General features: G+C 38.2%; 1 protein-coding gene across 1 annotated transcript in view; it reads right to left on the bottom strand.

Moving 5' to 3' along the window:
- sxc (O-linked N-acetylglucosamine (GlcNAc) transferase sxc) overlaps positions 1-17,541 on the bottom strand; it is a 211,300-nt gene that overhangs the window by 99,697 nt on the left and 94,062 nt on the right. The window contains exon 9 of the mRNA XM_090369293.1: positions 5,235-5,481. Within this exon, the coding sequence (XP_090225419.1) occupies positions 5,235-5,481 (247 nt within the window). The remainder of the gene's footprint in view (positions 1-5,234; positions 5,482-17,541) is intronic.

Genomic DNA, 17,541 nt, shown 5'->3' with positions numbered 1-17,541 from the left:
TGGCTATGGAGGCGCCTTGATGGGAAGGTATTATAGAGGTAAAAAGTTTAAGTTATACGAGACATGGGTTACTTATATTGGTTATTGTTCCCACAGGGTTCACTACTGGTCCCTTTTTGTTTCAGACATTTGTTTATGCCATTGATAAAGGCATATCAGACAGTATCCCCAAAAATATAACACAGAGTATCATCCTTTTTATCTCTCTCAAACTATTTCAATATCTGTATCAAAATACAAGGGTTATAACAAAAGTGATTAATTTAAAATTATTTTATTTTATAAAGTAATTAATATCAAAAACCTTCAAAGTCTGCTTCACACCATTTGACCCACTTCCTAATGTTTGGATAATTCTTTAATTCTGTTTAACTGTCTGTCGAAGTTCAGCTGTCTGATGCATTGGTTCATGACTGCACTTGACACTACTTCGTCCACACAATGGTTCCTTGAGCTTGGAGAATAGATTGTAATTGCAAGGACTCATATCAGGACTATAAGGGGGAGGTGAGAGTGCTTCCCACTAGAAATTGTAAGAACAAGCTGTGAAGGTTGTGTGAATTGAGGCTTTGCACTGTTGTGGAGTACAAGTACACCAGCTTCCAACAACTATGGTTGATTCTGTCAAATTTTACAGTAGTCTACAGTTATTAATCTTCCACGCAGCAATAATGCTCTTATAACTGTAGGCTACAATGACCATTTGTTTCACCACTGATTGTTGTCAGCAGCATTTAGAAGGTGTGGTGAACACAGATGTATCCAGTGAGCTGATTGTGCTTCAATTCAGGTTAAAAGTCACATGTCTATATCTGATCAATGGCAACAATGCATTAGCATTAGTAGAGGCATTTGATGCAAGAAAGCAAGCTTATGCAGCATCAGCCAAAAAAAAAAAAAAAAAAAAAAAGTAACATAAATAAATAAAAATAACCACTTCCACTTCACCCCTCTGTTCGTTCGAAATACCTGTCCAGCTGAGCCTTAAACTTATTTAGGCTATCAACTTCCACGACAAGGGATGGAAGTCTGTTCCACCCACCAACCACCCGCTGGCTAAAGGCAAATTTCCGCACATCTATCCTACATCTGTCTTTCCTCAATTTGAATTTATGCCCTCTCAGGTGATTTTTCTGAGCTAGAGGAAGAATCCCATCAGCATTGAGCATGCTCAAACCATTCAAGGCTTTGTACACCTCTATCAGATCACCCCGCTGGTGCCTAGTTTCCAGACACTGTAATTTGCAAAACTTAAGCCTTTCTTCGTAAGAGAACCCCTTTGTCCCATTCACCAATCTAGTTGCCCTTCTCTGTACTCGTTCCAGCAGCTCTACATCCTTCCTGAAATGAGGCCTCCAGGCCTGTATACAGTACTCTAGGTGTGGCCTGACCACTGCCTTATACAAGGGAATAATCACCTCCTTATCCCTGCTAGAAAAATTTCTATATATCATTGACAATACACCATGAGCTACTCTTGCAGCTCGTCTGCACTGCTCAGAGAACTTCATATCTGCCTGCACCACCACCCCCAGGTCCCTTTCATTCTCTACCACTGTCAGTGTAGTACCACAGAGTTGATACGTTGCTCTGGGGTTGCTGTTTCCCATATGTAGTACTTTACATTTGTCAATGTTAAACTTCATTTGCCACCTCGAAGCCCATCTGCTCAACCTTTCCAAATCCTGTTGCAGCAGCATAGTGTCAGTAGTGTCCTTGACAACCCTGCCAACCTTTGTATCGTCTGCAAACTTGGACATTAAGCCTGATATACCATCATCAATATCATTTATAAATACAGAAAACAATAAAGGCCCCAATACTGAACCCTGAGGGACTCCACTAATAACATTAGTCCACGATGAGCAGTGTCCATTGATTACCACTCTCTGTCTTCTCCCCCTCAACCACCCCTTTATCCATAGCAGCAACTTGCCTCCAATGCCACACTGCTCCAATTTGTGCAGCAGTCTTCCATGTGCAACAGTATCAAAAGCCTTTCTAAGATCCAAGTATATAATATCAAAGTTATTCCCTGCATCCAGTTCTTTTGTGACTGCATCATAGTATCCAATCAAATTGGTCAGGCAAGACTTCCCTTTAACAAAACCATGCTGTGTCCTAGCTATAACTGAAGTCTTGTCTAGATGATCCTGCAGTGCTTCTTTCACCAGTGCCTCCATTAATTTTCCGGGAACAGAAGTTAAACTCACAGGTCTATAATTACTTGTGTCAGCCTTTGATCCCCCTTTGTGAATTGGGGTCACATTTGCACATCTCCAGTCAATGGGTACCTCCCCTGAGTCCAAGGAAGCTCTCATAATTATGGCTAAGGGTTTGCTTACCTCCTTTGCTGCCTCCTTTAATATAACTGGATAGATCCCATCCACCCCAGGTGCCTTTCTTGTGTTTATCTTCAACAATTTCTCCTCCACTTTGCTCTCAGTTATTACAAGATTCTCTAGCTTACTGCTAGAGTTGAATACACCTCTGGCATTCCCCTCGCTGAATAACTCCTCATGTGTGAATGTCGATGCAAAATATTCATTTAGTTTGTTAGCTACCCGAGCAGGGTCATCAACAGTTGACCCATGGATCTCAAGTGGACCAATCTGATTCATCCCCTTCCTTCTAGAGTTTACATAAGTAAAGAACTCTTTGCTGTTTTTCTTCGCATCCCTTGCCAAGGATCTCTCATAATCTGCCTTCGCCTGCCTAACCTCCTTTGTAACTTGGTTACAGATCAACTTGTATCTATCATAGGCATCTGTGTCACGTGTTAATTTGTATGTATCCCATGCATTTTTCTTCTCTGCCATATGCCTCATTAGTTCATCTGACAACCATTTAGGCCTAAACCTTGAACAATATTTCTTAGTTGGTATGTAAAGCCTAGTAGCTTCCACGATAAGTTCTTTGAATGCTTCCCATTTTGAATTTGCTGTTGGCAATATCATCAGTTGATCCCACTGTATAGAATTTAAATACTGTCTCAGTCCATTGTAGTCGCCTTTACGAAAGCAATACCCCTTCCCTTTACCCCTAATGGTAGTTACCTCTTTGAGTAACTCCCACTTCAGCACACTGTGATCACTGCCACCAAGTGGTTCATTTATCTGCAGATTCTGAATGCATGAAGAATCACTACTGATAATCAAATCAAGAGTATTACTCCCTCTAGTTGCCTCCCGAACATGCTGATGTAGAAAACAATCATCCAATAAATCCACAAAAGCCTTGCTACTGTGTGAGTGACCAGCCCCCAAATTCCAGTCAATATCTGGGAAATTAAAATCCCCCATTATAAGACTCTCTGATTTACTGGCCCACTCTATTTCTCCGAACAGTTTCTTATTATACTCATCAGAGTCATTAGGCCTATAGCACACTCCTACTCTCAATTTTGATCTCCCAATGCTTATGTCACACCAAACTGACTCGACACTGCACTGTCCAGCGATGTCGACTGGCTTCACTTCCTTGGATTTTATGTGTTTCTTAATTAATAGCATAACCCCTCCTCCCTTCCTATCCTGTCTATCCTTTCTGTACACATTGTACTCCCCAAATTCCAGTTCTGCATTTCTTATATCTGTGTGACACCACGTCTCTGAAATCCCCACAATATCTGCCTTTGATGTTTTGAGCAATACCTCAAATTCATCAAATTTATTTACTAAACTCCTAGCATTGGTGTACACACAAGTATACATGCACCTGTTCTTTTTCTTAGCTACCCTAACACAACCCATGTGTTTACTTGTACCCCAATGATTCCCAGCAGTCTCTGAAATATCCTGCATCTTATTTTCCAGGCTGCGGCTCATTCCAATAGAAGCAGTGCAAGAATCACTTTCACCTCTGCCAGTGGCTACTGTTAATCTATTAGTCCTTGTATCCCCCCAATCTAGCAGTTTTCCGACCCACCTAACATTGCCTCGATAGCATCAGCAAACATTCTTGCACCCTTTCTATTTAAGTGTATCCCATCCCTGTAGAAGCAGTCTCTCCTGTTAACAAGTACAGACCAGGCTGAAAAAAATTCTACCCCTTGAGCCCTGCACAATCTTTCCAGGGCCGAATTGATTGACAGGGCTCTCATCATATACTCCCTCTATCGTGTCTGGGCAGAATTGCAGACACTTTCAATTTCAACCCTAATTCACTGCTTTTTTTCATCAGTGACCTGTACTTGTCAAGTAATTCCGCCGGTCTCCTACTCTTAATGCATTTTAAAAACTCTTCACCTTTATATCACTAACTGTGCCGCAATTTCTTTACATTTTGCTCATCTGGCAGCAAATGTGGGACCTATCAGGCAGTGACCTTCCAGTATTCCAGATTCACTGGCCATTTCTTAATTGGTTACACATCTGCATTCCTCCAAAATGGTGATATTACAACTGTCGACGTTTGTAAGTAAATGTTCTTTGGTTTACCTGGGTGTTGCTTGTCTTCAACAATGGTCTGGCTTTGATAAATGTCAGTCACACAGGCATATGGGAATGAGGAGCACACACAGTGTGCATCACTTTTAGGATAACCCTTGTAATATCTCACTTCCTTTACTAATTTGCTGTATTGGGCCAGTGCAGCCCAGTAATATGGATTATATATCATTTTTGATCAGAAGTTTTTCTTGTGCATGCTACCTGGATGTTTGCTTAGATGAAATAAATTTATCCACCATTCAGCAACAAGGTTGCTAACTGCAACTATCTATTGTGTGACGAGAAGCCAAATAGCTCTGAAACTGGTCACAACAGTGCCTTATAATGTGTAATGAATAATACAGTTGCCTTCTTGGTGGTGTTATTCAATTAAAAATGATATTAGCAAATTTAAGTCAACTCATGGATAGTGTAGCCGTCATTGAAGGGCCAAAAGCATTCCAGGATGGTAAAGATAGAAAAACAATGCAGAGTAGCAAAGATTTTCCATACCTGCACAAATTTAAGACTTTTTTGATAAAGAGCATTAGAATTATAGCTAACAGTACAAAAAAAGTAAAATATAAATGGTAGCCCAAAAGTTAAAAATATAAAATGGAAATCTCTTTCTCTCTCTCATTCTAAAACAAATAGCATTTGTAAGATACCATGCAATTTATATATACTGGTGTGAATTCTTATAGAAATTCAAAATAACACTTAATACAAATGAAATAAGCAGAGCACTGATTAATCAAAAGAGAAAAAAAAATTATAAAAATAATAACTACAAATATGCATTACCTCTAATGCTTTCAGATATAGACGTGTTGCTTCTTCAATATATCCTTGCTCACGTTTTATGTTTGCTAGATTATTGAGGGAATCTGCATGTGTTGGGCATAGCCTAAGGGCTGTGTTATAGCATTCTTCTGCTTCTTGAACTAATCCCTTTTCTTTTAAAGCATTTGCAAGATTACAATATGCATCAGGAAAATTAGGTTGCAATTCAATGGCTCTCCGATAAGTATCAATTGCCAAATCAATCAACCTGAAAAATAAATAAATCAAGCCTATAGTAAAAGAGATTTCTTAAGCAATTAATTTTTAACAAATTTTTCGTATTTGAAATATCTTGAAAGAGGCTACTGCTATTTTCTTCAAGGATTATACTGCATTTATAAATACTGTCACATCCTTTATACTCCTAGAGTCACACAAGGCAAAAATACCCACACTATCTTGCTTCTAGTTTTAAAAATCTATGCTCGCACACATATTACAGAAATCATGTTTTCAAACGTTATGCACAATATTTGAAATTTATTTTATTTTCAGCAAAGCACAGTTAACATGCTTTAACAAAGTAGCAAAAAACAACATAGTTTTATTTTTTGTAATAAGATTAAATATTATTCATTCAATTGTCAAACCAATAACTTTAGAACACAAAGGCAAGTTAACATATGTCATTTAAATATAATTGTTTTAACCTTAACCACTTAATGTTAGACACATTAATGTATTTAAACCTAACATAAGTCATAACATGTATATGCCATAACAATGTTGAGAATAGAAAAACTTTTAAATTTCCTGTATTAAGTATATTATTAGCCGTATGGTGCAAGGAAGCCTGAGGCTTATGCTGAACCAGCCAAGAAAAAAAAAAAAAAAAAAAAATTCTGAATTACCGAGAGAGAATGAAGGAGAAGTAAATCACCAAGAGAACAATGATGATATCCAGCTCAGGACCCTGGGCTGGATATCATCATTCTTCTCTTTCTTGGTGATTTACTTCTGCTTCTCTCTCTCTCTCTCTCTCTCTCTCTCTCTCTCTCTCTCTCTCTCTCTCTCTCTCTCTCTCTCTCTCTCTCTCTCTCTCGAATTTTTTTTTTTTTGGCTGGTTTAGCATATTTTCTCTGGATTATTTATAATCATGAGCATGTGTAAAGGCTTAATATTTCAGCATTATGCAGAGATTCTTACACTATCATAGGCCAATTTACTGATAATCAAAACTCCATGACATTTCTCATAAAACAAATAATATCCAATTTAATCCAAGCAATTTGATGCTGGGCATCAACCATACCTACTCTCAAGTTTCAAAGCTCTACACCTGACAGACTTACATTTAGTGAGTGTGGAATGTAAATTTTAAGATGGTAGAGTTGGCAATATCATAATTCCCCACCATCAGTCTCCACAGGCAAGCAAAAGTGAGGCTCTGCTCTTTCCAATTTTTGGGAGTAGCCTAGGGAATACCCTGCATTTATAAATATACCAATATTTTAATTATTTTACTGGAAGCAAGTGTTCCTGGCTTTTAATATCAACTGAACTGATTTAATCCAGTGACAAATAGGAGCTACTGTCCACAGGAAATTTACAAGTGACATTTGCTTGACAGTGCAAGGTTCTGTTATATTTGCAAGAATTCTATAAGTTTTTTTCCTCAAAAATACTGTTTTTTTGAAACTGTGCCTACCAAAAAAAGGCTTACCATTCATCACCAATTACATCCCCCCCCCCACCTCTTTTTTTTTTTTTTTTTTTTTTTTCAATTCAGCAGCAAAATTCAGTCAAAACTGCTTTGCATTTTCATCTTTCTCAACTGTTATACATTTTTTTTTTTTTGTAGTGTGCACGAAAAAAATTACTATTGCAACACTCAGTTTAAGCACAGCGGGCACTGCTTAATTAATATAATCAACGATAATTAAAATCACATACTTTATAAAATCAAATTTAGAAATTCAGATCACCAAACACACACCACAATCTCATCACTTATTGAAATCAGATTTTTGATTATAAGAATCAAAGGTGGATTTAAATGCAGTACTGTATTTTTAAGTAAAACAGAAATATCCAGATGGAGGTTTGGGTTTTGTGTACAGATGAAATAAAAAAAATACTTATTAATTAAAATTATCAATGGGCTGCTAATTTCACAAGGAAACTTTCAAAAATAAACATCTACCTCTGGGAAGAGAACTAGCTGCTGCATCCATCAGTGCAGTATATTCAACTATGGAGTAAATTTTTGTAAACATTACATCAAGTAATATTCTTTTCCCAGAACATGAGGTCACATATAGATCATGATAACAATTTCTATTTAATATCATCTGACAGGCACAATATGCCAACAATATCCCTTGTACCAAGATAAATACACCAACACAATACACAACATATAATTTTTTACTTTAAAAGCACATGAACAATAAACAGCTCTGTAATCACTTCAACCTACCTTGTATACCTCTTTCACATAACAGCTGAATAAAATTGAGTAATCATCATATGAAGGCCATATTTTGTTTACAAATTCGTACACAGTGCAGGTTTGGATTTAATACTATGAGGTTGGCATACTATTCACTACACTGCAAACCACCATTTAAAAAAAACCTGAATTGATACCACCTACTTGTGGTCTTTTGGACAACCTTCCGGCATATGTATTTCTTGAAAATTAAAATCTACAGAAATTCTAGTTAAACATCAACAAATATGTTCTCAACCTTCAAATGTCACGCAGACTAAAGTAATAAGTAGTAATAAGTTTCCAGTACATTGTGTTTAAGACCTCTCTATTATTATATATATATTTTGGGGGGGATAATAAAAAGCTTTTCCCCACACACGTGTAAATATATATCCAGCCAACCTTTTTAATTTTCCCAAGTTGTCAACCTCAACTATTAATGGAAGTTCAATAATTAACAACTCTAGCTAAAATAAAACTTCTCACAATCCAGTCTAAACCTCTTTCCCTAAAATTTGAATTTTTAGTCCCTAGTTCTGGAATTCTTCATAACAGTGGTGTTTCACCCTTGCTCATTTTACTTTCTCCTCTCCGAGGCTTAAACACCTCAGTCAGATGTCCTCTAAGGTGCCTAGTTACCATGCTCTGTAGTCCACATATCTGAAGTCTTTCCTTATATAGTCACCCTTTTGCTGATCTCAAATAGGCACATTGCCCATCTCTGTACTCTTTCAAGAAGGTTTTTTTTTTTTTTTTTTTAAGGTGCAGTCTCCATACTTAAAGTATTTCAACTGCTCTTACAGTGGGATTGTGAGCCTATCACTACAAGTAAACCTCCCTATTTCTACGAGCAAGCAAGCATTCAACAAATCATCAGGAGAACATGGGCCATTCTTGCAATTTGTGTACATTGCTCAGAGAATTTTATGTTCACCCATATCATAACTTCCAAATCCCTTCCTTCCTTTACTGTTTTTAAATCAAGCCCACTAAGTGGGTAAGTTATTTTTTGGTTGCCATTCTCCGAGTGCATTTCGGAGAATTTTGCTTTTTGCAAAAACCTTGCATTTTGCTTTTGCTACACTAAACAAATCTGCCACTTTTTTGACCATCTTTGAAATCTCTCAATCATTCTGAAGCAGCACTGCTTGGTTGTTGTTGTTATTTTTGGCGCAAGGGCTGCTCAGGCCATATTGCGCCGATCAGCAAGGTGGACTATACTCATGATGACTGTTTTGCAAACAGTCAGAACTGATCATATAAGTTTATCCGTTTGATAAATGAGAAAAATTCTGTGAGGTTGGCATCGTTACCTATGATATGACAGAGGTTCAAAGATTCTTTAAGATTAGGAAGAAAACTGAATGAGAGTTGCCGGGCATGCGAGTATAAGGTGCATTCAACAAGAATGTGCTTCATTGTGAGTTGAGAATTGCAGTGTGTACACTGAGGAGGATCATTGCCTGTGAGGAGAAATAGGTGGGTAATGTGACTGTGACCAATTCTTGCTCTGGCTAGGATTACTTCTTCCTTTCTGTTTTCCCGGAAGCTAGAGGCCCATAATTGTGGATCTGGTTTTATTTGAAAGAGCTTATTATCTGGTTTATTTTGCCATATAAGTGTCCATTGTTCCTTACATATTCTTTGTATATTAAATTTGTAGTCAGCATATGGAACGAGAGCACATGATGAATCTGAATTAGAAGGATGTTTGGCGGGATAATCTGCACATTCATTTCCAGATATCCCAGTGTGGCCTGGGATACAGCAAAAGATAACTACAAGCTGGCATTCCTGAGTATGTATCAACATATCTCTTATAGTTTTTATTAAAGGATTCTTTGGTGAGGAGGTGTTTTGTAGGATTATAAGTGCACTCTGCGAGTCCGTATATATTATACTCTTTTTGATGGGCAGATGGAGAATATTTTGTAGGGCAAGCTTGATGGCGAATAACTCAGCTGTATAACTCCTGCATTCAGTGGGAAGTGATAGAGAGATGGTGTTAAAAGGGAAAACTGCTGCAGCACCTACTGCACTATCAGACTTTGATCCATCGGTATATATTTTTGTAAAAAGAGGATAATTCTCTGTGTGAGCAGTATGGAGTTGTTGTATATTGTTATTTGCCAGGGAATGCTTCCCCCAGTTTAGGAAGTAATTGTCGCAGGATGGTATAGTATAGGCCCATGGGGCGACTGAACAGGTTGGATCTTGGAGGACTTTTTCGAGATGGACATTCCAAGTTTCTGATAGTGCTTGTAATCTGATACCAGTAGGCTGAACTGCACTGGGTTTATTTCTATAAAAAATTTTAAACTGTGGGTCACTAAGTATAGGCCAAATTGGATGGGTAGGCATGCTTCGAATTTTAGCTGCATAATTCAGAAGTAACACCTTTCTTCTGAGACAGAGTGGAACTTCATGGGCTTCAATATAAAGGCTTTGTACTGGCGATGTCCTAAAAGCTCCTGTAGCAATCCTAAGGGCAGAATGTTGAATAGGTGCAAGGCGTGTAAGTACGCTTTCCCTGGCAGAGTCAAACTGGGGCACCATAATCAAGACGAGACCTAATTAGAGTTCTATACAATTGAAGCAGGGTATAGCGATCTGCACCCCATGTTGTCGAAGAAAGAACTCTGAGTATATTCATTTTTTTCTGGCAAGTAGTCCGCAGATATTTGATATGTTCTAAGAAATTAAACTTGCTATCAAAAATGAGGCCCAGGAGACAAATACTTTTCATGACTAATATAGGATGATTTGTTAAGTGAAGCTCTGGTTCAGGATGCATCTTTCGTTTGTTACAAAAATGAGTGACACTGGATTTCTGATGTGATAGTCAGTATCCATTCTGTTTCATCCATAATTCAATATTGTTAAGAGAGATTTGTAGTTGCCTTTCGATGAAGTTCATATTCTGTGAACTGCAGGAAACAGTCAGGTCATCGGCATAGAGATATGTGTTTACAGGGACGGGTATGCATTTGGTTATATTATTTATTCTTATTGCAAATAAGGTAGAACTCAGAACTGAGCCTTGTGGGACTCCTTCCTCTTGTATATAGATTTGCGAGAGGACTTGCCGATAGCGGACTTGAAAAGTTCTATGCTGAAGGAAGTTTTGTATGAAATATGGTAAGTGGCCTCTGAGTTCAAGGGAATGTAGATCTTTCAAGATGCCAAAACGCCAAGTGGTGTCAAAGGCCTTCTCTATGTCAAGGCATACCATAACGAGATGCTCATTTCGGATAAACACATTCCTGATGTTTGTTTCAGCTTTGACCATGAGATCCAGGGATGATCGATTTTTCCTGAAGCCAAATTGGCTATCAGATATTAAATTTTTGGAGTCAAGATACCAGGTCAGTCGGCGGTGTATCATTTTTTCCAGGGTTTTACCCAAGCAGTTGGTAAGAGAAATAGGTCTATAGTGGTGAGGGACAGAGTGATCTTTCCCTGGTTTGGGAATTGCCAGTACATAGGAGTGATGCCAGCATGTGGGGAATGAATGTTCAGTGAAAATACGATTGTAGAAAGTTAACAGCAAGGATAATGCTTTGTTATCTAAGTGTTTAAGCATTGTATAATACACTCCGTCTGGACCAGCAGCACTGTTCTTTGAGGTATATACAGCTTCTTGAAGTTCAATCATAGTAAGGGGTAGATCATATGATAGACACGATTTGGTTTTGAAGTTCAATCGAGATTTTTCAGCTGAAGCTTTAATCTTCTGAAATGACTGGTCGTATGTGGTCGATGCAGACAGCTGTGCAAATACAGAGCCTAAAGCATTTGCAATTTCTGCAGGAGTACACAGCTCCTGTCCATTCCAGTTGAGAATTGGGGAGGATGGAGGAGGAAATTTGCCATTTAATTGTTTTATTTTTCTCCATATTATTCTAGAATCTGTATTTTTATTAACTGAATTTGCAAATCGGATCCAGGAGTCTCTTTTTGCTTTCTTCCTGATATGGCGAGCCTTGGCTCTGAGTTTTTTATAATTTATAAGATTATTGGTAGTAGGATGTTTGCGGAATATATTCCGGGCTCGGTTTTTTTCTTTTTTGGCACTCCTACAGTCCTCATTCCACCAATAATTTATGGATCTACGGGAGCTTGACTGTGACTGTGGAATGGCAATAGACGCAGCTGCTAGGATTTGTTTAGTGATATGGCTGGTGACTATGTCAATTGGACAAGATTCAATGATCTGATTATCAAAGGATACATGATAAGAATATTTTGCCCAATCAGCCTTGGAAAATTTCCATTTCATGCAGTTTTCTGAAGTCACAGAGTGTGAAGTTTGAATTTTACAGATTAGTGGATAGTGGTCACTGTTCAGTGGATCATCCAGAGCTGTCCACTCAATACAAGGAAAAAGGATTGGAGAGCATATAGATAGATCTATTGAGGACACAGTTCCTGTTTGGAGATGGATGTAAGTTGGTGAACCAGTATTTAGGATGGATAAATTCTGCCTGTCAATGAGCATTTCAATAAGTTGTCCCCGTCCATCTGAATTGGGAGAGCCCCACAATGGATGGGGTCCATTGAAGTCGCCCAATAAACAGAAAGGGGTTGGCAACTGCAGTATTAGGTCTTCAAGTTCATGAATAGTGCAAGGCTGAGTGGGCGGTAGATAGATGGAAACAAGTGTTATAGTGACTCCAATTGCTATTTGCGCAGCAACCACTTCAATAGAGGTTTGCAAAGGAATACGTCTGCAAGGGACTCTTGAATCTATGAGAATAGCAACCCCACCGTGAGCTTTATTTGTAACTGGTCTATCTTCTCTGAAAAGAGAATAATTTTTGATAGAGAGAGAGATACGTTAGGAGTTAAATATGTCTCCTGTAAACAGATGCCAACTGGATTATGACGTTTAATTATTTCCTGGATGTCATCAATATTTCTACGCAAGCCTCTGCAATTCCACTGGACTACGTTATTCATTGTTTAGATTTAGATGAAGGAGCTGAGTCTGTCTGTTTTTTAAAAGTCTGTTTGCCGCGGTCAATTTTAATTTTATCTCTTTTTGAGAAAACTGGTCTCTTGTCTATTTCATCTTCCAGATGGATCTCAAGAATGGTTTCTGTTTCTTCCTGACTGGGGATTTCATTGGTGTCCATAAGGACAGAGTCAACTGGCTGTTTGCTAACGGGATCTGGTTTCTCTGTTTGAACGGATATTACAGGGGCTGCATGGACAACAGGTGGTATGGTGATTGGCGTGTTGTTAGCCCTGCTTGATATATGTTGCTTTGATGATTGTGGTGCAGAAGAGAGCAAGGATCGAGCCCATTCAGCAATAGAGATGTTTGGTGGAATTGATGTGTCAGTTTGGATGGATACTGAATGAAATTTTTAGAGGCTTCGGCATATGTACGTCTAGGCATCTGTATTTGCAGTTGCTTTCGTGCTTCTGTGAACGAGACTTTCTTTTCTATTTTATATTTCTGGATTTTTTTCTCGTATTTCCACTGTTCACAATTTTTGGAGAAGGCTGGATGGTTGCCTTTACAGTTGGGACAAAGAGAAGACTGGGCATTACAATCGGTTTGGGTATGCTCTTTCGATCCACAGTTTGGGCATACTGGGTCACCTCGACAGACTGTTTGTGAGTGTCCAAATTTCTGACACTTATAACATCTTATTGGGTTTGGAATATATGGCCGTATGCGACAATGCAAATACCCTGCTTTCACTGACGAAGGTAGGTTTGGTGAGCTGAATGTTAGTATGATGCTCCGAGTTGGAGTTAGCTCGCCATCTTTTTTCATCATGATTCTTTTGGCCTGTGTGACTTTCTGTTCCTGCAATTCCTGAACAATTTCCTCCTCTGAAACATTCATTAGGTCCCATTCTGAAATTACGCCTTTGGATGTGTTTAGTGTGGCATGTGGGGACACCTTGACTTGATTTCCACCAAATGAGTTGAGTCTAAGTAGAGACTCAGAGTGTTTAGAGTTTGTGGTTTCTACAAGCAGGTCGCCAGATTTTAGTCGCCTCACCATTTTCGGGGAACCAGCTACGTTCTCAAGACACTTTTGAATGAGAAATGGCGATAGATTGCCTAAGGGCTGGTTTGTCAGTGAATGGAGAATCAGAAAACTCGGATGTTCAATTCTAGGAGTATCCGTTTTCAGTCTCTTTGGGTTGGTAGAGTCAATATCAGGTTGATGCAAATCCGTATTATTTAGATTTGCAGTCTTAATCGGGGGGAAGTTGTCATATTCCATGTTTTGCTCCTTTTGGCCCTGGGGGTTTGCTTTACCTCCCAGATTTCCAGCCCCGCCACGGGGAGGCAGGAGCAGTGCCACTAGGTGACCAAGCGGCTGAGTTATTTGGTTAGTACTGTTAGAAATAGAAACAGAAAGGTGGCTTCCCTTTCTGGGCCTTTGCCTACTTCTTGTAGTGCGAAAGTGCTGCAGTAATTTATAAATAAAGAAAACAGTAGTTGGAACGAAATATAATTTGTTCAAAGGCTCTTTGGATATAACGCTTTTTGGAACGCACAAAAATCACTTGGTCACGGAACGCTTGGCACCCGGGGCGGCACTGCTTGGTACTGATCATTAACCACTCTCCCAATTTTTACATCACCTGCAAAACTGATATCATTCCCTCTAGCCCTTTGTCAAAAGCATTTAAAAAATATATGGAAAGAACAGTGGTCTCAGACCCAATCCTTTGGGGACACAACTTATATTAGCCCAATCTGAAGAGTAACCATTAATCACAACCCTCTGCCTCCTGCCTTGCGGCCACCTTGCAATCCATCTAGAATTTTACCCCAATCCCAATGTTCCAGCTTGTACAGTAACCTCTTAGGAGGCAATGAGTCAAATGCTTTGATAAAATCTAAACAAAGACTATCAAAATTATTTTCTATATCCAGCTCATGAGAGGCTGTGTCAAAAGGTAATCAGGTTGGTTAAATCATGGCCGTCTCTTCACAAAACTGTATTGTATATCTTATAGAATTCTATTTCTATCTCCATGTCCCAGTATTTCACTCTTGATCACTGCCTCCATAGTTTCCTCAACAACTACTAATGATTGGTTCTGTAGTTACTCACATCTCTCTTAGAGTGACCTTTTATAAACTGTAACAGCTCAGCACTTCTTCAAGCCAAAGGAATCTTAAGTCCAAAGATGTCCCATAATTAACTTTAATGGTCCAATTCACTCTTTTGCTACCTCCTTCACACACTTACTGGGTATGTGTCATCAGTTCTAAGAGCCTTTACTCATCTTGCTTGAAAAGCTTTCTAATAAAAAAAAAAAAATCTTCTGTAATTTCAATATTGCCAATTTTATATTCCTCAAACCTACTTGCACATCCTTTCCTCATCATGAAGAATTTATTTGTAGACTGCAAATTACATGTTCAATTCATTAGCAACATCAGTTGGGTTATCTAGGCCTTAACCACACCCATTACATCAGGATCTGATTCATTTTTATTCACTGTATTCACATATGAAAAACTCCATTCCCATCCTTTATTTGCCTAACCTTCTGGTGTACTATTACAGATTAACTTGTAGACACCCGAGGCTTCAGTACTTTCATTGAATTATAACTCTCCCGTGCCATTTTTTTTATACTCTATTAAACTGGCCAACTCCATATTCATCCATCTCGATGTCCTCCTAGGGCATTTATGGCTTCTGTGACTACTGCTTTAAAGATATTTCATAATTCTAATGCAGTCACCCTCCCCATGCTAGCTGTCCAGTTCATAGAGGACATATAGCATCTTAAATTGTGGTCTTTTATTAAATTAAAACCTATTCCTTTACCTTTAACAACTGCAACCTCTTATTACATCATTTAACTCCTAGCTAATGGTTCCTGTACTGTCAAGTCCTGTGATCCCATCTGGTTCATGAGTGACGATCTGATACAAATAATAATCATTTGGTTTATTTAAAATTGCACCCTCCCCCATCCCCCACCATGGTGTGATTCCCTTCCACTTGCTCACCAACTTTGTGTGTAGAGACTCATCATACACCTCATAACCTTCTAGTCTGTAACATACTACCATCTCATTTTAACTTTGCACCACACAGATTCTGAATCTGGAAAAAAAGCTTTTGTCATGGTTGGGCATGTTCTTGATAAGAAAATGATACCTCCACTCATTCTATCTTTCTTATTCTTCCTAAATACATTATATATACCACACTGAAACTCATCATCCCTTATTTCTGGTGACACCATACTTCTGTTAGTCCCATTATATCAATGTTAGTTATCCTAACCAGGAATGAAAATTTCCTCCTGTTACTAACAACAATCAGGCATTAATGTAAAACACAGTTAAGACAAAGTGTTCTTGTATAGTTTACTACCCTGATACCCCCCCCCCAAAGTTATTTAAGCCTGTTTTCCTAGCATTAGTTTCCCATACCTTTGAAATGTCACTACCCTCAGCACATTTAGAGGGTTCAATAGGCAACATGAGTAATTGCAGGGTGTATCAGCTTAACATCTGTTCCAGGGAAAATAATGGAGTCATTGCTTAAAGAATGCAGGACCATCTGGACAGGAATGCAATTATACTGCAGTCACAGCATAGATTTGTTCAATCTGATAGGTTACTATGATGCTGTGACCAAGGAACTGGATGCAAAAAATAATTTTGATATCATATACTTGGATTTCAAAAGGCTTTTGATACTGTTGCACATAAAAGACTGCTGTGCAAATTGGAGTTGTGGCATTAAAGGCAGTTTACTGCTATGGATAAAGGGATGGTTGAGTAGTTATTAATGGAAACTGCTCTTCATGAAATAATGTTATTAGTGGAGACCCACAGGGTTTGACACTGGGCCCATTGTTGTTTTCTGTATTTATTAATGACACTGATGAAGGTATATCAGGTTTAATATCTAAGGCTGCAGATAATATAGAGGTTGGCAGGGTGGTTAATGACAGTAATGAAGGTATGCTGCTGCATTCCTTCATTACTATCATTAAGACAGTAATGAAAAGTTAGACAAATGGACTGAGAAAATGGTAATTGAAGTTTAACATTGATATATGCAAGGTACTATATATGAGCAGTGGTAATCACAGAGTAAAACATACCAACTGTGTGGCACTCAGAGGGTGGTGGAAAATGAAAGACCTGGGGGTAATTGTGCAGTCATATGAAATTCTCTGAGCAGTGCAGACATGCTGTTAGGACTCACTTTAAGAAGAACATAGATCTCAGACTACACACAAGAGGACATAAATTCAAGTTGAGGAAGCAGATAGTTTGAATAAATTCAAGAAGGAATAGGGCAAATTCTTGGAGATGTGTGAAGTGCATAGATTTTTTTTTTTTTTTTTTTGGCTGATGCTATATAAGCTTGCTTTCTAGCATCATTTGATCATTTGGCACTATTACTACTACCACCTTGATAATACTGACTTCTGTGACCATAAACAGGCTCTTGAGATCTGTGCAACCATTACTTTGACCGACATATGAGAAACAGCTGCCCTTTCATAAAGTGCACCTTTCATAAAGTGAACTTTAAATTTAAAAAATTAAAACTACAAGAGTGACAAACTCAATTTTAGCATTCATCAAATACTATTTCCATTTTCAATCTGCATTATTACATTAGAATTAAAGAAATATGATCATAACAAAAGAAAAGAACAGGCACAGTCTCACTTTTGACAACATTTATGCAAAGTACATTTATATTATCACTCTATATTAGCTGTCTATATTATCACTCTCACCTTGAGGCTTACTCAATGACAGTGGCAAAGACCTGTCTTATCTTTGTTCAAATGTATTCCATCTCTACAAAACAAATTCCTT

Source organism: Mastigoproctus giganteus, chromosome 3, assembly GCF_048544385.1.
Source record: "Mastigoproctus giganteus isolate SK-2022 chromosome 3, ASM4854438v1, whole genome shotgun sequence".
Classification (NCBI taxonomy): Eukaryota; Metazoa; Arthropoda; class Arachnida; order Uropygi; family Thelyphonidae; genus Mastigoproctus; species Mastigoproctus giganteus.
Note: the sequence above shows the minus strand (reverse complement) of the source record. Positions and strands in the feature narration are given on the sequence as shown.